Source organism: Taudactylus pleione, unplaced genomic scaffold, assembly GCF_031769625.1.
Source record: "Taudactylus pleione unplaced genomic scaffold, aTauple2 ptg000086l, whole genome shotgun sequence".
NCBI lineage: Eukaryota > Metazoa > Chordata > Amphibia > Anura > Myobatrachidae > Taudactylus > Taudactylus pleione.
The window spans coordinates 32,753,758-32,769,761 of record NW_028284488.1 but is presented as its reverse complement, the minus strand read 5'-3'; the positions used below and the strand labels follow the sequence as shown (position 1 = coordinate 32,769,761).

Sequence of the window (16,004 nt, the reverse complement as noted above, 5' to 3'; positions counted from 1 at the left end):
CCAAGGAGCCACAGGAGGCACGAAGGGAGGCTGGATCCTGAGAACACCGTGGAAAAAGGTGTGAACATCTGGCAGTGTAGCAATCCATCATTGGAACCACATGGACAAAGCGGACACATGAACCTTCAGAGAGACAAGGTGTAAGCCGAGGTCCAAACCTGATTGAAGAAATTCCAAGATCCTAGAAACTCGGAACACCTGAGGATCATAGCTTCTGGACTCACACCACTGAATGTAAGTGGTAAATCCGTGCGGAAGCAGGCTTGCGTGCCCTGAGCATGGTACCAATAACCGAACTGGAGAAGCCCCGAGACCTCAAGACGGCTGTCTCAAGAGCCACGCCATCAAAGACAGCCGACCCAGATCCGGGTAAAGGCAGGGCCCTTGAGACAACAGGTCCCGACGCTGAGGAAGAAAGTACGGAGCGTCGATGGAAAGGCTCCTCAGATCGGAGTACCAAGGACGTCTGGGCCACGCCGGAGCTACTAGCACGAGCGTGCCGCCGTCCTGCTTGAATTTCCACAGAACCCGAGGAAGTAGTGATATCGGAGGAAACAGATACGCCAGGTGAAACGTCCATTTCACCGACAGCGCGTCCGCCAGACATGCGCCTGCGTCTCTTGTCCTTGACCCGTAAACGGGCAACTTGTGATTGTGACGGAGGCCATCAAGTCCAGCTCCGGCAGCCCCCATCTATCCACGAGTAGCTGAAACACCTCTGGGTGAAGCGACCATTCCCCGGGATGCACGTCGTGACGGTTGAGGAAGACCGCCTCCCAATTGAGGACTCCCGGGATGAAGACTGCTGAGAATGCTGGAATGTGGCACTCCGCCCAAGCAAGGATGCGAGACACCTCCGACATCGCTGCCCGACTGCAAGTTCCTCCTTGGTGGTTGATATACGCCACCGTGGTGGTGTTGTCAGACTGCACCTGAACCTCCCTTCCATGAAGAACGGGGCCGGACGACTGCAGGGCCCTGTATACTGCCCATAGTTCCAGGATGTTGATGGGGAGAAGTGCTTCTTCCGCAGACCAACGACCCTGAAGCGACAAAGAGCCGGTCACTGCCCCCCAACCCCGGAGACTAGCATCAGTCGTGAGCAGGACCCAGTCCGGGATCCAAAAGGGGCGCCCCTCGACCAGATGAGCTGTCTGAAGCCACCTAGCCAAAGACAGCCGAACCTCCGGGGACAACACCAGCATCTGAGAGCGGATCCGGTGAGGTAACCCCTTCCATTCCGATAGAATCAGCCCCTGCAGGGGCCAGGAAAGGAACTGGGCAAATTCCACCATGTCGAATGTCGACACCATGGACCCCAGAACTCTCATAGCCGAATGGACCGACAGGCGGAAACTGCTCAGGCAACTGTGTATCCGCAGCTGTAGGGAGGAGACCTTCTCCGGAGTCAGGAAGATCCTTTGCTGACGAGAAACCAGCAGGGCTCCCAAATGAACCATCCGCTGTGATGGAATCAGGGAGGACTTTCTCCAATTTATCAACCACCCGTGCGCTTGCAGACAAGCGGTTGTCAGGTGGAGATGTTGAAGCAGTACCTCCGGGGAGCTCGCCAGCAACAGGAGGTCGTCAAGATATAGCAGCAGCCGTACATTCTGGTTCCGAAGATGTGCGGCCATGACATCCATAATCTTCGTGAATACCCTCGGGGCAGTGGAGAGGCCAAAGGGTAGCGCCCTGAACTGAATGCTGCTGAAGGACAGCGAACCTCAGATACCCCTGGTGCGAAGGTGCTATCGGAACATGGAGGTAGGCGTCCTGGATATCCAGGGACACCATGTAATCCCCAGGTTCCATTGCCAGGATGATGGAACGTAACGTTTCCATCCTGAATTTGGGAACTCTGAGGAATTTGTTCAGAGACTTCAAATTGAGGATAGGGCGATGAGAACCATTGGGTTTCTGCACCAGAAACAGAGATGAATAGTACACCGCCCCTCATTGTGATTGAGGAACAGGAATAATGACCCGTGCTTTCAGCAATGAGCCTCAGGAAAAGGATAGTTGGAAGCCAACAGTTTCTGCGGTTGGAATCTCTTGCTGGGCAACTGCCAGGCCCCCGCCATATGATCAGTCAACTGGTCAGACAGGGGAAAGACAGTCGAAGCAACCTTGGCCTTTCTAAAATTAGGGTACTTCGACCTAGGAGCCGGCACATCTTCCTCTATATGAAGGATGGCCCGCACCGCCCTAACCAACGCCGGAACATTAATGGAGGACTTAGCCCCCACCTGAAGCCGGAACGGGTCGCTTGGACGCCTTTGGGGGCAAAACACTGTGCAACAGTGACTGAAAAGCTGATGACGAGGCCGCTAGGCTCTGAACAGAGCTGGAAAGGACATCCATCCAGGGAGGGGGTACCACCTGAGTATACCCCTGAAAGGGCACCATTGACTGCTGCGTCACCGTGGGAGATTGCACGTATACAGGCAATCCCGCATAAGGGACCCACAGTCTGAGACCCGGGAGGAGACTGCACCAGATGCGTAACCCCCGGGGAACGGGGGATGGTAGGTTGGGGCAACGCCCTAGAAGGGACAGCAGTCGGGACCGCAAGCCGGTCCATGATCGACGCCAGCACTTGTGGTAAACATCGCCCATGGAGGATCCTGCACCACCGGGGGTTTAGAGGGACCAGGTACCAGCTGGCACCGCCCGCACACACTGTCCTGAGACAAATCCACCCCATCAACCCCTGCCGAACAGCGCCGGTAGGAAAACAACACAGGAGCCACGGAGCGCTCATTCTCATCAGACATGACAAAAAACTTTTGCAAAAAAAAAGTATCACCGAAACGAGGTAAGGCGTACAAAACACCTGCGCACTCCCAAGTATGCAACACAAACAGCCCACAAAATGGTACTGAGTAACACACCACTGTATGTGACAGACCTCACAAATACGTAGATTTATTTAAGTGAGGTACACAGAAAGAACACCCCTCCCCCACGCACCTGCGGACCGTAGGAGAAGGAAAGGGATAGGTAAAATCTGACAGTAAGTAGAAATAAGCATAGACAGCAGCATTAGCAGTAGTCACATACCATGCAGGAAGTTATACTCCCTGCACCTTCAGCTACAATCAACCTCCCAGATTCAGTGTCTGGGAGGGCTATAGCACTGCGAACACTGTCCTGTACAGGGGAGAGGTACGCAGGGGGACCGGTCCACTGGATGCCGCCTGGGAGCTCTGCGTTGCTGCCTGGGAAGATGGCCGCCAGAGAGCTCTGAGGAGGAGTGGCCGAGTGAGAACAGCCCAGTGACGCCAGCACGCATGAGAGAAGGCACACTGGGCTGAGGGGAGGAGCAGCTCAAGCAGGGAAGGCTGCCTCCCCTGCTAGTAATGAAACCCCCAGGGAAGCCGGTTCCCTGCCGGTCCTTACACCCTGGTGGTCCAGCGGTCACGTGGGGTATGCCACAGAGGGGGGAGCCCGCCGCCGCTACTAGCGCCTCCGGCCTGTCCCCAGAGACCGGCGGCTGACTACTGCATTCTGCTTACCCCGCGCTTAGCGCGAAGTGCTGCGCGCGGCTTACCTGGCCCCGTGTGTCCGGCAGCAGTCTGTGGGAGGTCCCGAAGCCACGCTAGTACTGACTCCGGGGTCCCGTTGAGATCCCCAGATCAGTACTGGCATCGCAGCGCCAGCGGGGCTGTTGGAGCGGCAGCGTGGACGTCCAGATGGACAGTCTGATGCTGCCGCTCTGAAGATAGTAAAAAATAAATTAATAAAATCTAATTTCTTTTTTGAAAAAAAGAAAAATAAAGCTTATGCAGCCCCACTGCGGCAGGGTGACCAGACTCCGGCCGGGCACCAACTAAAACTGAGGTGCTGTGGCTCGGAGCCGGGTATAGAGGAGGACGGACCCAAGTGCATCCTGGGAGCAGCAGCAAAAGCTTTAACTGCGTGGTGCCCGTGGATCCAGATCCAGCTATACCCCAAGGTCAACCCTGTGGAACCCCTATGGACCCTGAAGTAGAAATAGCAGCTGGTGCAGTCCTGGCGGGGGAAGGAGGGGGTTAGTGGCATGTAGTACTGGGGGGTAGGGAGAGGGCAAAGGTAATTTGCAGCTGGGACAGTACTGGGGGTAAGGAGAAGGTTAGGGACAGGCAGGGGTTAAGGGTATGTAGCAGCTGGGGCAGTATTGGGGTAGGAAGGGAGTAAGGGTAGATGGCAGTACTGTGGTGGCAAGAAGGGAGTTCAGGGCAGGCAATACTGGGGGCAGAGCTGGGTGTAGTGAGGGGGTCAGGACAGCAGCTGGAGCAGTACTGAGGGTAAGGACGGGGTTAGAAGACAGTAGTTGGGACTGGAACTTCCTTCCTCCAGGTGGCCTCCGGCATGCAGTGAGCGGTGATGGAGCACAGGCAGCGCTGCTGCAGCAAACCACCGGTGCCGAAGTCAGGAAGGACTGAATACGCTGGCGGGCAGGGAGGGAAGGAGGTGCTTCGAGGTGGTCTCTGGTCAGTGATGGATGACACGCTGCCGGCAGCGATCAGCTGAGAGAGCTGTGTGTGCTATGTCCGCAGCACCAGTCACTGCCATCAGCGTCTCCCAAACCAAATCACTGCTGGCAGCAATTGGCTGGGGAGACACTGCTGGCGGCGAATGACTGCTGCGGACACAGAGCAGACACAGTGCGTCCTCAAGGACCCACTCTGTTAAAAAAAAAAAAAAAAACACAACAGGTCCTCAACTGCCTGTATAGCTTCAAAACGCGCTATAGCACGTATTTTGCAATCACTGTTTCCCTTCGAAATCGGAAGAAGTCCAGCAGTGCCACCAGCTCAGAACTGGCAGAAACCAGTGGGACCCAGGTATACTCATCTACTGTTGTTCGGAGAAGTCTGGCCTGAAGTGGTCTTCATGGAAGAACTGTGGCCAAAAAGCCATACGTTCAACATGGAAACAAGGCCAAGTAACTCAACTATGCACGAAAACATAGGAACTGGGGTGCAGAAAAATGACAGCAGGTGCTCTGGATTGATGGGTCAAAATGTGAAATATTTGGCTGTAACAGAAGGCAGTTTTTGTTCACCGAAGGGCTGGAGAGCAGTAACATAATGAGTGCCTGCAGGCAACAGTGAAGCATGGTGGAGGTTCCTTGCAAGTTTGGAACCGCATTTCAGCAAATGGAGTTGGGGATTTGGTCAGGATTAATGGTGTCCTCAATGCTGAGAAATATAGGCAGGTACTTATCCATCATGAAATACCATCAGACTAGCTCCAAATTTATTCTGTAGCAGGACAATGACCCCAAATATACAACCAATGTCATTAAGAACGGTCTTTAGCGTAAATAAGAACAAGGAGTCCTGGATAGAAGTGATAATACCAGTGCATAGGTCATTGATATGTCCTCATCTCGAATACTGTTCAGTTCTGGAGGCCATATCTCCAGAAGGATATTAATACATTAGAGACTGAACAAAAGGAGGGCAACTTAAATGGTGCAAGGTCTACACCATAAAAACGTACCAGGAAAGACTAAAAGATCTTAATATGTATAGTTTGGAGCAGAGAAGGGATAGGGGAGACATGATAGAAACGTTCAAATATATAAAGGGTTTTAACAAGGTAAAGGAAGGAGACATTCTTCAAAGAAAGAAGTATTAGAACAAGAGGACAGGTAGGTAAGTAGGTTCAGGGGAAATTTGAGGAAAAATTACTTCACAGAAAGGGTAGTGGACAAGTGGAATAGCCTCCCATCAGAGGTGGTAGAGGCTAAGACAGTAGAGCAATTTAAACATGCTTGGGATAGACATAAGGATATCCTTCAGAAGTAGTAAGGATAAATAAGGGTTGAGGTAATAAGAAGTTTAAAAATGGGGCAGACTAGATGGGCCAAGTGGTTCTTATCTGCCGTCAAATTCTATGTTTGTATGGAAGTGATGATATGGCCCCCACAGAGCCCTGATCTCAACATCATCGAGCCTGTCTGGGATTACATGGAGAGAAGAATCTGTGCAAGCCTACATCCACAGAAGATCTCAAAGATGTTTGGAACAACCTCCCTGCAGAGTTCCTTCAAAAACTGTGTGCAAGTGTACCTAGAAGAATTGATGCTGTTTTGAAGGTAGAGGGTGATCACACCAAATTTCTCTTCTGATCATTCACTTTATTTTTGTGAATTAACATGATGCAAACTATTAAACACTTCTATTTTTGAAAACATTCTTATTTTGCTGTTTTTTTTTCCACACCAGCCTTAAACATTTGTCCAGTACTACAAAAAAAAAAAAAAAAAATTATATATATATATATATAATATTTTCTGCACTCACTTTCAAACAGTATAATCAAAATTGAGGTGCCAGGTCCAAGTCAATAATATAGAAAAATATCCAATGTGGAATATAGACCAGCACACTCCAATACAAAAAAAATATAAATTTAATATCCATGATGTAGCAGGGGAAACAAGCCATCCTTATATTTGGGTGTACAAAAGGACATAAGTACTTATCGTAGCCAACAAAATAGAGGCTCCATGATGTCACCATGCCCATAACGTGCAGGAAAAGTCCCAGGAGACCACAACGACAAATCCAGCTAGGCTAAATACCCCCTTAACAACCACCAACTACATTCACCTGTGTGCAACACCTAAAGCGCACCATCACTTGTCTCCCAGGCACATCCGGAAGTCCCACCGCACGGGTCGCACACCAACGACGTCACGCAACGCTGCCAGAGTCTGCAGCAGGCGGAACAGAAGTGATGGGCCCAGCTGCACGGAGGAACAAAGTTCCGTTGCACCGGAAAGGTGACCACGGCAGCGCCATGATAACCACCACGTGACACAGCCACCATGGTTGCCTAGGCAACGCCACCACACGGAAGTGCAGAAGCGTTGCCCAGCAACCAAATAAAGCACAACAATACACATAATATAATATGACATTTCGAGACTCAAAAACAAACCTCACGAATACATATACAATAAATGTGTCCACAAGAGAAAATAACTCAGCTACACATGTAAATAATAGGTGATAATGTACTATTTGAGAATCAGAGTCCCGATCAACATTTCTAATGGCTATGATCCATTAGCCTATACTAATGAGCTCGGCTGTGAACCCACATGTTACAGTAATAATGTAACCCATGCTGTGGGCTATATGTTAATCCTGATTGAACAAGAAACAATGTAGAAATGAAACCTCATCAATTGTATGTAACAATAATGCAGGTCACAGACAAAAAAAAACAAAGCCAAGTCATAATGATTTAGGTCTCTGTACAACACAGAAGTAATATCTAGAGGCTAGTCTGTAGGATAGAACAGCTCAATTATTAACCCAAAAAAGGTGAGAAAGAATTCCTCATTCAGGCCATGAGGACTTATGGTACTAAGAAAATGAATCCATCTGCACTCTTTCTGTAATAAAAGTTTATGTCTGTCTCCTCCCCTCCTTAATTGTGGCACATGGTCTATTGGCATAAAGACAAAATCTTTAATCGTATGGCCACTTGTGACAAAACGCTTAGCCACTGGTGGTGTAATGGATTCAAGTTTCACACTTGCTTTTTTAATGGATGATCTGTGCATAGATATTCTTTTCTTTATCATTCTTATAGTCTTGCCAACATAAGATTTGTTGCAAGGGCACAAGAGAAGGTAAATTATAAACTTGGTTTCACAGTTCATCCTGTGTTGCAAATGGAATACAGTTCCTTTCGTAGGGTGCCTAAACATCGGACCAGTCTTCGTATACTGGCAATTTGTACACCCGGTACATTTAAAGGCTCTCTTAGTTGATTTCAGCCAACTTGTTGAAGTAATAGAAGTACTCACACTAATATTGGAAAACATAGGTACTGGAAAAAAAAAAATCAATCGTTCATTTTCATTCATATTATGTTGTTTCGGCATAAATAAATCACTTATATTCACCTTTTTGCATTGCATTGTTCACTTCTTTGTGATCATATCCTCTATCAGGGAATTTTTGTCCCATAGACTAATGCTTCAGACACTTTGTTATGGTCTGATGTGATCCTGGTCACTCAAATTAATTGTGAGAAGGGGAGGCCACTCTTCAGTGGCTGAGGATGAAAGCTAGTTGCCAATAGAAGTGTGTTTTTATCCATGGGTTTTGCATAGAGCTCAGTACAAAAATGATCTTTGACTATTCTAATGCACACATCAAGATGGTCAACCACTTCTGGACAGTACATGTAAGAAAAACAAATAGAACTTGGCAATATGTTCAAATTATCAACACACTCTGAGCATCATCTCTCCCCCAGTCCATAACATAAAAAGAACATCAATAAATCGAACGTAAAATCCAATAAATGGATAATATCTAGAATTGCCCATGATGTGTTTATTTTCAAAATGAAACATATAAAAAGGTTCGCATACGCCAGGGCCACATTTGACCCCATAGCAGCCCCCTTGGATATAGAAGGTATTATTAAAAAGAAAATAATTTTTATGTATAATCACCTCCATTAGCAATAGAAGAAACTCCAAAGGTGGACCTTCGTACAATGGACTGGAAGAGAGAATTTCTCGCATAGCCTGCATTCCCTCAGTGTGTCCTATGTTTGTATATAAACTGGTGACATCCATCGTCACAAGTAGACAATCTTTTAAAGGAATAGTGACCTGCATTAATTTGTTAAAGAAGTCTGTTGTATCGTGAATATAGTAAGGTGTTTTAAATACTAATCGGTTGCAAATAGAAATATATATTGTGATAAACTTTGTGCCAAAGATCCCCTAGAAGAAATTATGGGCCTCCCTGGTGGGCTGATCAATAATTTATGTACCTTAGGAAGAATATAAAGTAAAGGTACTTTTGGACAGTCTTGTATAAGAAATTTAGCAGTATGTTCATCAATCCAACGATTACCTAATCCGAAAGTGCTAGTCTTTCTGAATGTTGATTTGGACACTAGGGATATCTCCTTTTGATTTTTAGCATAAAAAGCTTTAAGTTTTAACGGACAATGGAAACAAAGTTCTTTCTCAAAATCAAAGCTTTTTTGTGCATAAGTCTGCACAAATGTTAGACCCTTAGTTAAAGCTGACTTTTCACTCTGTCAATATATAAGAAGACAAATTAATAAATTTCCTTGTTTCTTTATCATTTTTCTTTGGTTTTGTTCCGCTTCCTCCCCCCTCACCTACAGGGTTTCTTATATCTTTGGTCCCTTTTGTCACACTGCGTGTCAGTGTCTTGTCGCCTAAAAAAAAGAACTTTTGTTCCCAGCAGAGTGATTTGAGTCACTATAAGATGTATGTGACTCAAAATCATTGAATTGAACACCTGATCTTCTCCGAAAATTAGTACCTGTCCTCCAAGGACGTATATCAGACTGACCAACCATCCAGGGATAGACCCTCAATTCTCTATAACCACCTTTCACCTTACAATATTTAGACTTCTTAAACAACAATTATTCAGTTCTAAAGTTAACGGTTTCATCTAGTTTTGCTAACCAATCCAAACTTGTATCTTTCTTACAGACATCAATGCCTCAATGCCTGTACTTTGAGGCAGAGATCTCTTTTTTTAATGTTGTCTATATCTGTATTGATCTGTTGGACAACTAAGACCATGAGGTCTAAGCTGCACTGGTTTAGAATTCGACGCCATTGCCTACAAAACTCTTATTTTTACCCAAAGTGGGCTGGTTTCTAATTCTAAATCCTCTTGGGATAAGCCCTTCTCTATGACATTGAGTAATAGTAAGTCCGTGCAATTCCAAATCAACCAATTTTTGGCATAATTTCACCAGATCCTCAAAACCTCAGATGGGCTATATGTGCCAAAGTTCAGTTGAGAAGTATCAGCAAAGCAAATAATATTTTCCATACATCCTTCTCTAAAAATCTCTTAGTGCCCATAAAGTCCAAAGCATCAGGTTCCATAGTGAATGCAGTCCTTTAGTCAGAAAAATATCAATCTAAAAATAGCATAAAAGTATGCAATCAAAATCACTCAAATTTCCACTTGAACAATCTCTGGTGCTATACTCAAAAAAACAGAAAGGTATATGTAATAGGAAAAAAGAATCTGCACATACACTTTCAAACAGTATAGTCAAAATTGCAAAATTGAGGTGCCAGGTCCAAGTCAATAATATAGAAAAATATCCAATGTGGAATATAGACCAGCACACTCCAATACAAAAAATATAATTTAATATCCATGTTATAGCAGGGGAAACAAGCCATCCATATATTTGGGTATACAAAAGGACATCAGTACTTATCGTAGCCAACAAAATAGAGGCTCCATGAAGTCACCATGCCCATAACGTGCAGGAAAAGTCCCAGGAGACCAAAACTACTTTTCCTGCACGTTATGGGCATGGTGACATCATGGAGCCTCTATTTTGTTGGCTATGTTAAGTACTGACGTCCTTTTGTATACCCAAATATATGGATGGCTTGTTCCCCCTGCCACATCATGGATATGCCAGATACTACAGGACAGTTAGATAGATAATCTATCTATCTATATAATTTTTTTCTCAAATATACATATACCCATAACCCTAGAAGTGTCCAGTGGTATCTGGCACCGAGTTGCTAGCAACAGGTCCTGTAAATTGTGACTTGGGGCCTCCATGGCTCTGACTTGAAGGTTTAATGTGAATGGAGAGTAGTTTGGATGGGGTTTCCTGCACATTACATTTGAAGTTATTTGGTCACTTTTGCATTGTTGAAAAGGTCTGGTATTGTTCTGGTTATATATTGTCACAATGGAAGGTAAGGTTTATGAGGTGATAAACATTTTACAGAGTCTGGTTTTGATTTGCTGTAATGGGAAATGTGGTTATCTGACCCCACTGAAGCATGTTGGGTTGTTAACTTGGCCATCCACTAAGTCACCTAACCTACAGGGAACAGCTTCTCTCGGATTGTCTGGACCATGGCAAAATCGTTCAGAGTTGACAAGTTGTGGTTTCTCATCAGTAACCATAATGGAAAGAGTCTATACAGATTAGAAATGTCAGGTTGCGTCATGGCTCTGCAGTGAGCAGGTTCTCATCGCTCCACCATGGTGCTTTTTTGTTTTTGTTACCAGTGATTATCAAGCAGGAAACTTTACAAATACATAGACAATGTGTATATTTCTGATGTGCATTAATACAGGTTCTTGTCTGAACCCCATGGGACTGATTCTAAGTTGGGGGCAAAGCAAAAAAAAAAAGTAACTTTGTTCTGGAGTAAACCATGCTGCAATGCAAGGTGTGCAAATACATTTATTCACTTGCATGCAGGGTAAATGTTTGCTGCTTCAGCATGTAGCCAACAAATGCTGGACATATTTATTGTTACCCATCAATTTAGATCTGAATATGGACACAACCTTCTCATATCTAAATCTCCATGCGCCTTTTACATCTACCCCACGTGGTATATGTAAAAAGCAGTTAAATGCTCTTTTTTGCTTTACTTCCATGTCAGAATCAGCCCCAATTTGTGTTTTAGGAAGCAATTCAATTACCCCAAATGTGCAGATACACCTATTACAATAATCACAGCAGAGCAACATCGTTCAATTGACTGTGTACCCCTATAGAGGTGCAATATAAAAGGAGCGATGTTATGCCTGCGATGTGCATTTCCATATACGGTCATGACAGCACATTGCTAATGACTGAATTGTCTTCTTAACAAATATTCCAGATTAGTCCCATTGTCTACAGTTCCTTGGTCAGGTTTAAGAATAAAACAAACAAAAACTCATACTGGCATTACAGTGGATTCACATTTATGCTTCAGTTCATTTAGGTTTACTGCTTAGAAAAAAATATAAAGCATTGCACACATTCAGGTCTTGTTTACCTCATTTTGTTTGGCAAGAGGATCATATAGACCAATGCTGGTAAACCCGTCCCTTCCCTGTGGAAGATATGTAAGCCAATGTTAACCCCTTTTACAAAAAAAATAAATAAAACAAAAATAATAATAATAATAATAATAATAATAATAATAATAATGTTACAATCTCCACTGAAATATTTCTACTAAAGAATATTTAAAAAGTGTCTGTCCATATCAAACATTTCATTCCAGATTTTGTATTTCTGAAATGAGTCACCTGACACAGATATTAAAAAATAAAAGTACTTAAAAAATATCTTTATCAACACATAATTCGCAGCAAAAGGCTTACTTTCTACATAGAGCTGTGATTTATTTAATATAAATCATTACAAAAGTATCAATTTATGAAACAATTTAGTAAAATGAAATTCCAAGCATGTCTTTCCAGTCCTCATGCTGCAAGCTGTAGTTCCACAACAGCTGAAGCGCTACTGGCTGGTTAAACCAGTCATCTAAAGGTCACTGATGTAATGGAGCATACACAAGGTCAGATTTGTCAGATGAACGATTGAACGATTTTACCAAAGTTTGGAACGATTAAACGATTTTTGACTGCATTAAAATGAATGGAATCGTCCAAGTCTGACTGCAAACACATCAGATGTCAGATATCGTTCTCTGACAAACGGGAACGCGCATTGTTCATCGTCCATCGTCCAGGCATGTCAGATATGTCAGATTTTCCTTCAGATACGAACTAATGAACGATTTTTAAATAGTTATCGTTCAGATCTGAAGGGAAAATCTGACCGTGTGTATGCACCATTACTTCTCCTCTTACCTTTAGAACAATACATGCGCAGAGAAATTGTTATGCTTGGATCAAGCCTCCAATCAGTTCAATAAATACATTCCTGCTTAGCCTACAGAAGAACATTAAATGGCAGTAGGGGGCCAATACAATTCAGCGCGCTGTTGATAGCACCGGGAAGGAGTCCGTGGAGTTATTCAATTCAGCTTGCTGTTAGGTCGACTAAAGGATTTTTTCTCGCACCCTCCTGAGGGTGCGAGCAGAAATCCGACTAAAGTGCCGGTCGGGAGGCTGTTTGCAGGCACTTTAGTCAGAGAATGCATTTTCTCGCGACTAAACACTGAAGTTAAGTCGCGAGAATCGGCATTCTCTGACTAAACTTGTAATAGTCGGACTAAACTGCAAGGTGAATTGAAAAGCTTAGAGATCAACTTCCCGGCGCTATTTACCTCACTCTGAATTGAATCGCCCCCTATGAGGACTACATATGTTGAAATGGGAGTTTTGCAGGTATATGTCTCCATCTCTTCATTTCTGCATTTCTGCAGTCACTATTACCTACCATTTATGCACTGCATATAGGGCTGCAATATACACTTATGTAACCCTGCCATTATACAAAGTTATGTTCATGATTTTCCTTCTGTAACAATGAAATAACAGAGTAAAGAATTATGTCGTCATTAGGTACAAATTGTTTTGCCTCACATTATCAACAGTAATTTTTCCCAAATGAAAAGACACTTTCATACTTCTGTAACTAGCTACATGATCTATTAATTGGATTTTCATAGGTATATTGACATTAAATTTATAAATACTTTAAAAACAATTATGGAGCACAAATAAGTACCTTCCAAGTGTACAGGACATTTTCATTTCTCTCCACATTAATTATTCGGAGTGTTCTTGAGCACCTCTCTAGGGCATCTGAAAAACATTTGAAATAACATTACAAAAAAAAAATGAAACATAAGCAGCAGTAACAGCACAACACACTGTTCATTAAGTAGAAAATAAATGTGATACAGGAGCCAACAATAATGGTGCATACACAGTCAGATTTGTCAGATGAACGATTTGATGAACGATTTGACCAACGATTTTTGACTGCATTAAAATGACTGAAATCGTCCAAAACTGACTGCAAACACATCAGATGTCATATCGTTATCTGACCATCGGGAACGCGCATCGTTCAAACATGTCAGATGTGTCAGTTTTTCCTTCAGATATGAACGACTGAACAATTTTTAAAATAGACATTGTTCAGATCTGAAGAAAAATCTGATGCACCATTAGAGGCACCAGTGGTTCTACGTGATCAGTTCCATAACATCTAGAACCATTAACCCCTTCAGTTCACAAGTCTGAATTATGTATCCGAAGGCATGCCCTACTGTTATGCTGGCCATACACTAGTACGACCAGCATTAGATAAGATCCACCTTTTAGACTCCCCGGAGCTCCCTGGCAGTCCCTGCGGCACGACTTTCTGTTTTTCTTTGCACACGATCTGTCGAATGTCTCGAGCGTGTGCCTCATGCGCTCATCAGGAAAAAGTAATTGAAATGACATGAATGGATGCACGATGCATCGCATGCACAAAATACATGGTTACATAATATGATGGATGATATGGGTTGCACATCTGATCATACGATCAGTTATAGGAGCTGCGGGAGCGTGCATCGGATCGTATCCTACTTTAAAAACACAGGATTTCTACACGATTTAGCATACGACGCATCGAAAATCGGGCAATTTGCCCAAAAGTGTGCAGGTGTATGGCCAGCATAAGGATCACTTTTCAATTTTGCAACACTTGTCAGTGTTCAAAGTAAAAAGGTAGCCCTTAGAAATTAGGTCTGAGCAGCCAGATCCCAGAGGCCCATTAGTGCACTTAGTCCATTTTCGCATATCCAAAATGTATTTTTATTTGGATCCTTCAAGAGAATTCCGGTAAGAATTACTTATACAAGTTTGCTTTATATTTACCAAACTGCAAATTTATAAAATGCATATATTAAGTTTTTATCCCAGCTGTTAGGAAGCAAAACAACATTACAAACGTATACACTAGTAATTGTTGATGCAGTTTTGTGCACATCACTCACCAAATCTGCCCACAAATGGGAGAATGACATGCTCCCCACCTCAGGCCTTAGATTGGGTACAATTTTAAGTCATTACGATCAATAATGACAAAGCTCTACGAGCAGATTGTAGCAAGTGTGGAAAGCTTTGGAAAATAAAACCTCACTCTTTAAAACAAATATTGCAGATAAGAAAACATAACTGCTATATCACATCTAATATCCCAATATAAATTAATTTTGTTTTCCCTGAAACAAAGACAGGATTAAACTGTACAACATTTTTACCAAGGTGTCAAAATAACAGGGAAATTGCTGCATAACTAGAGCACTCACATAATAAAGAGAGAACATAACTACAAGACTAAACAGGGGGAGGAGATGGGGAAACTGGAGGGAAGTGGGTAGAAACTCTGTCCAAAACAAGTCTGAATATTTAGATAAAACATGGAGGTAGGAATCCGAATTTCAAGTAAATCAAGTGAAGAAATGTTATCCATGCATATAAGCCAAATAAAATTTTTACGAGGGTTCTTCCAAGCCTTCATTATCACACATTTAGCTGCTGATAGAATGTGAACTCTTTCGTGCATTAATCTGCATTTTGCCATCTATAGCATAGAGACAAAACCTAAGAAACTTTAGTTAGATGTAATGGTATTTCTAACAGGTTCAAAACAGAATGCAACATGGGTATAATCAATTCACATGGGAAAAAGATAGGCATTGGCATAGACAGATGTACTCAAAGACAGGTGGTTGAAAACTGTAGTGGACTTGTATACTTTTTTTTTTTTATTAATTTCAGTAGAAGTTGAGCTATTCGCCACCTATTTTCAAATGACGTGCCAATAGTCCTTATACTTCATTCCCATTCTTTATTGGTGATTTCAGAGTTGGCCTTTGAGGCTAATAGCACCTTGTATTGGAAAGAAATTGGTCTTATTTGGAAGGCAAGCAGGTAAATAATCTCTTGAATGCAGGTGGACCATCTAGAGAAGATTCCTGGGTGGAATGATATTTCCTGATTGCAAACAAAGTATTTCCACAGGATTGTGTTTCAAATAACAAGGTTTTTTTTGTTTTTTGTTTTTTTTAAACAGAATTTTATTGGGTGGATGAATGACAAACATAAGACCTACACAGAGGTCTGCATAAGATATATAGCATATACTAAACAGCAGACAAAACGAATACCATTATAACAAAATGACTGCCAATGTCACGGCTCAGTTCTACTACAAAAGGAAAGTTCATCCACATTTTATAGTAATAGAAATAATAATTA

General features: G+C 43.3%; 1 protein-coding gene across 3 annotated transcripts in view; it reads right to left on the bottom strand.

The window, feature by feature from the left end:
• GSAP (gamma-secretase activating protein) overlaps nucleotides 1–16,004 on the bottom strand; it is a 195,551-nt gene that overhangs the window by 144,336 nt on the left and 35,211 nt on the right. For 2 of the 3 annotated variants that reach the window (XR_015877836.1, XM_088468827.1), the window contains exons 2-3: nucleotides 13,474–13,550; nucleotides 11,828–11,884 (exon numbers count right to left, since the gene is read on the bottom strand). Coding sequence is in view for 2 of the 3 variants with exons in the window: in XM_088468827.1 (XP_088324953.1) it covers nucleotides 11,828–11,884; nucleotides 13,474–13,550 (134 nt within the window). In the remaining variant the exon portion in view is untranslated. Of the gene's footprint in view, nucleotides 1–11,827; nucleotides 11,885–13,473; nucleotides 13,551–16,004 lie in introns of those variants that run through there. The other variant, XM_088468828.1, reaches the window with a different exon arrangement.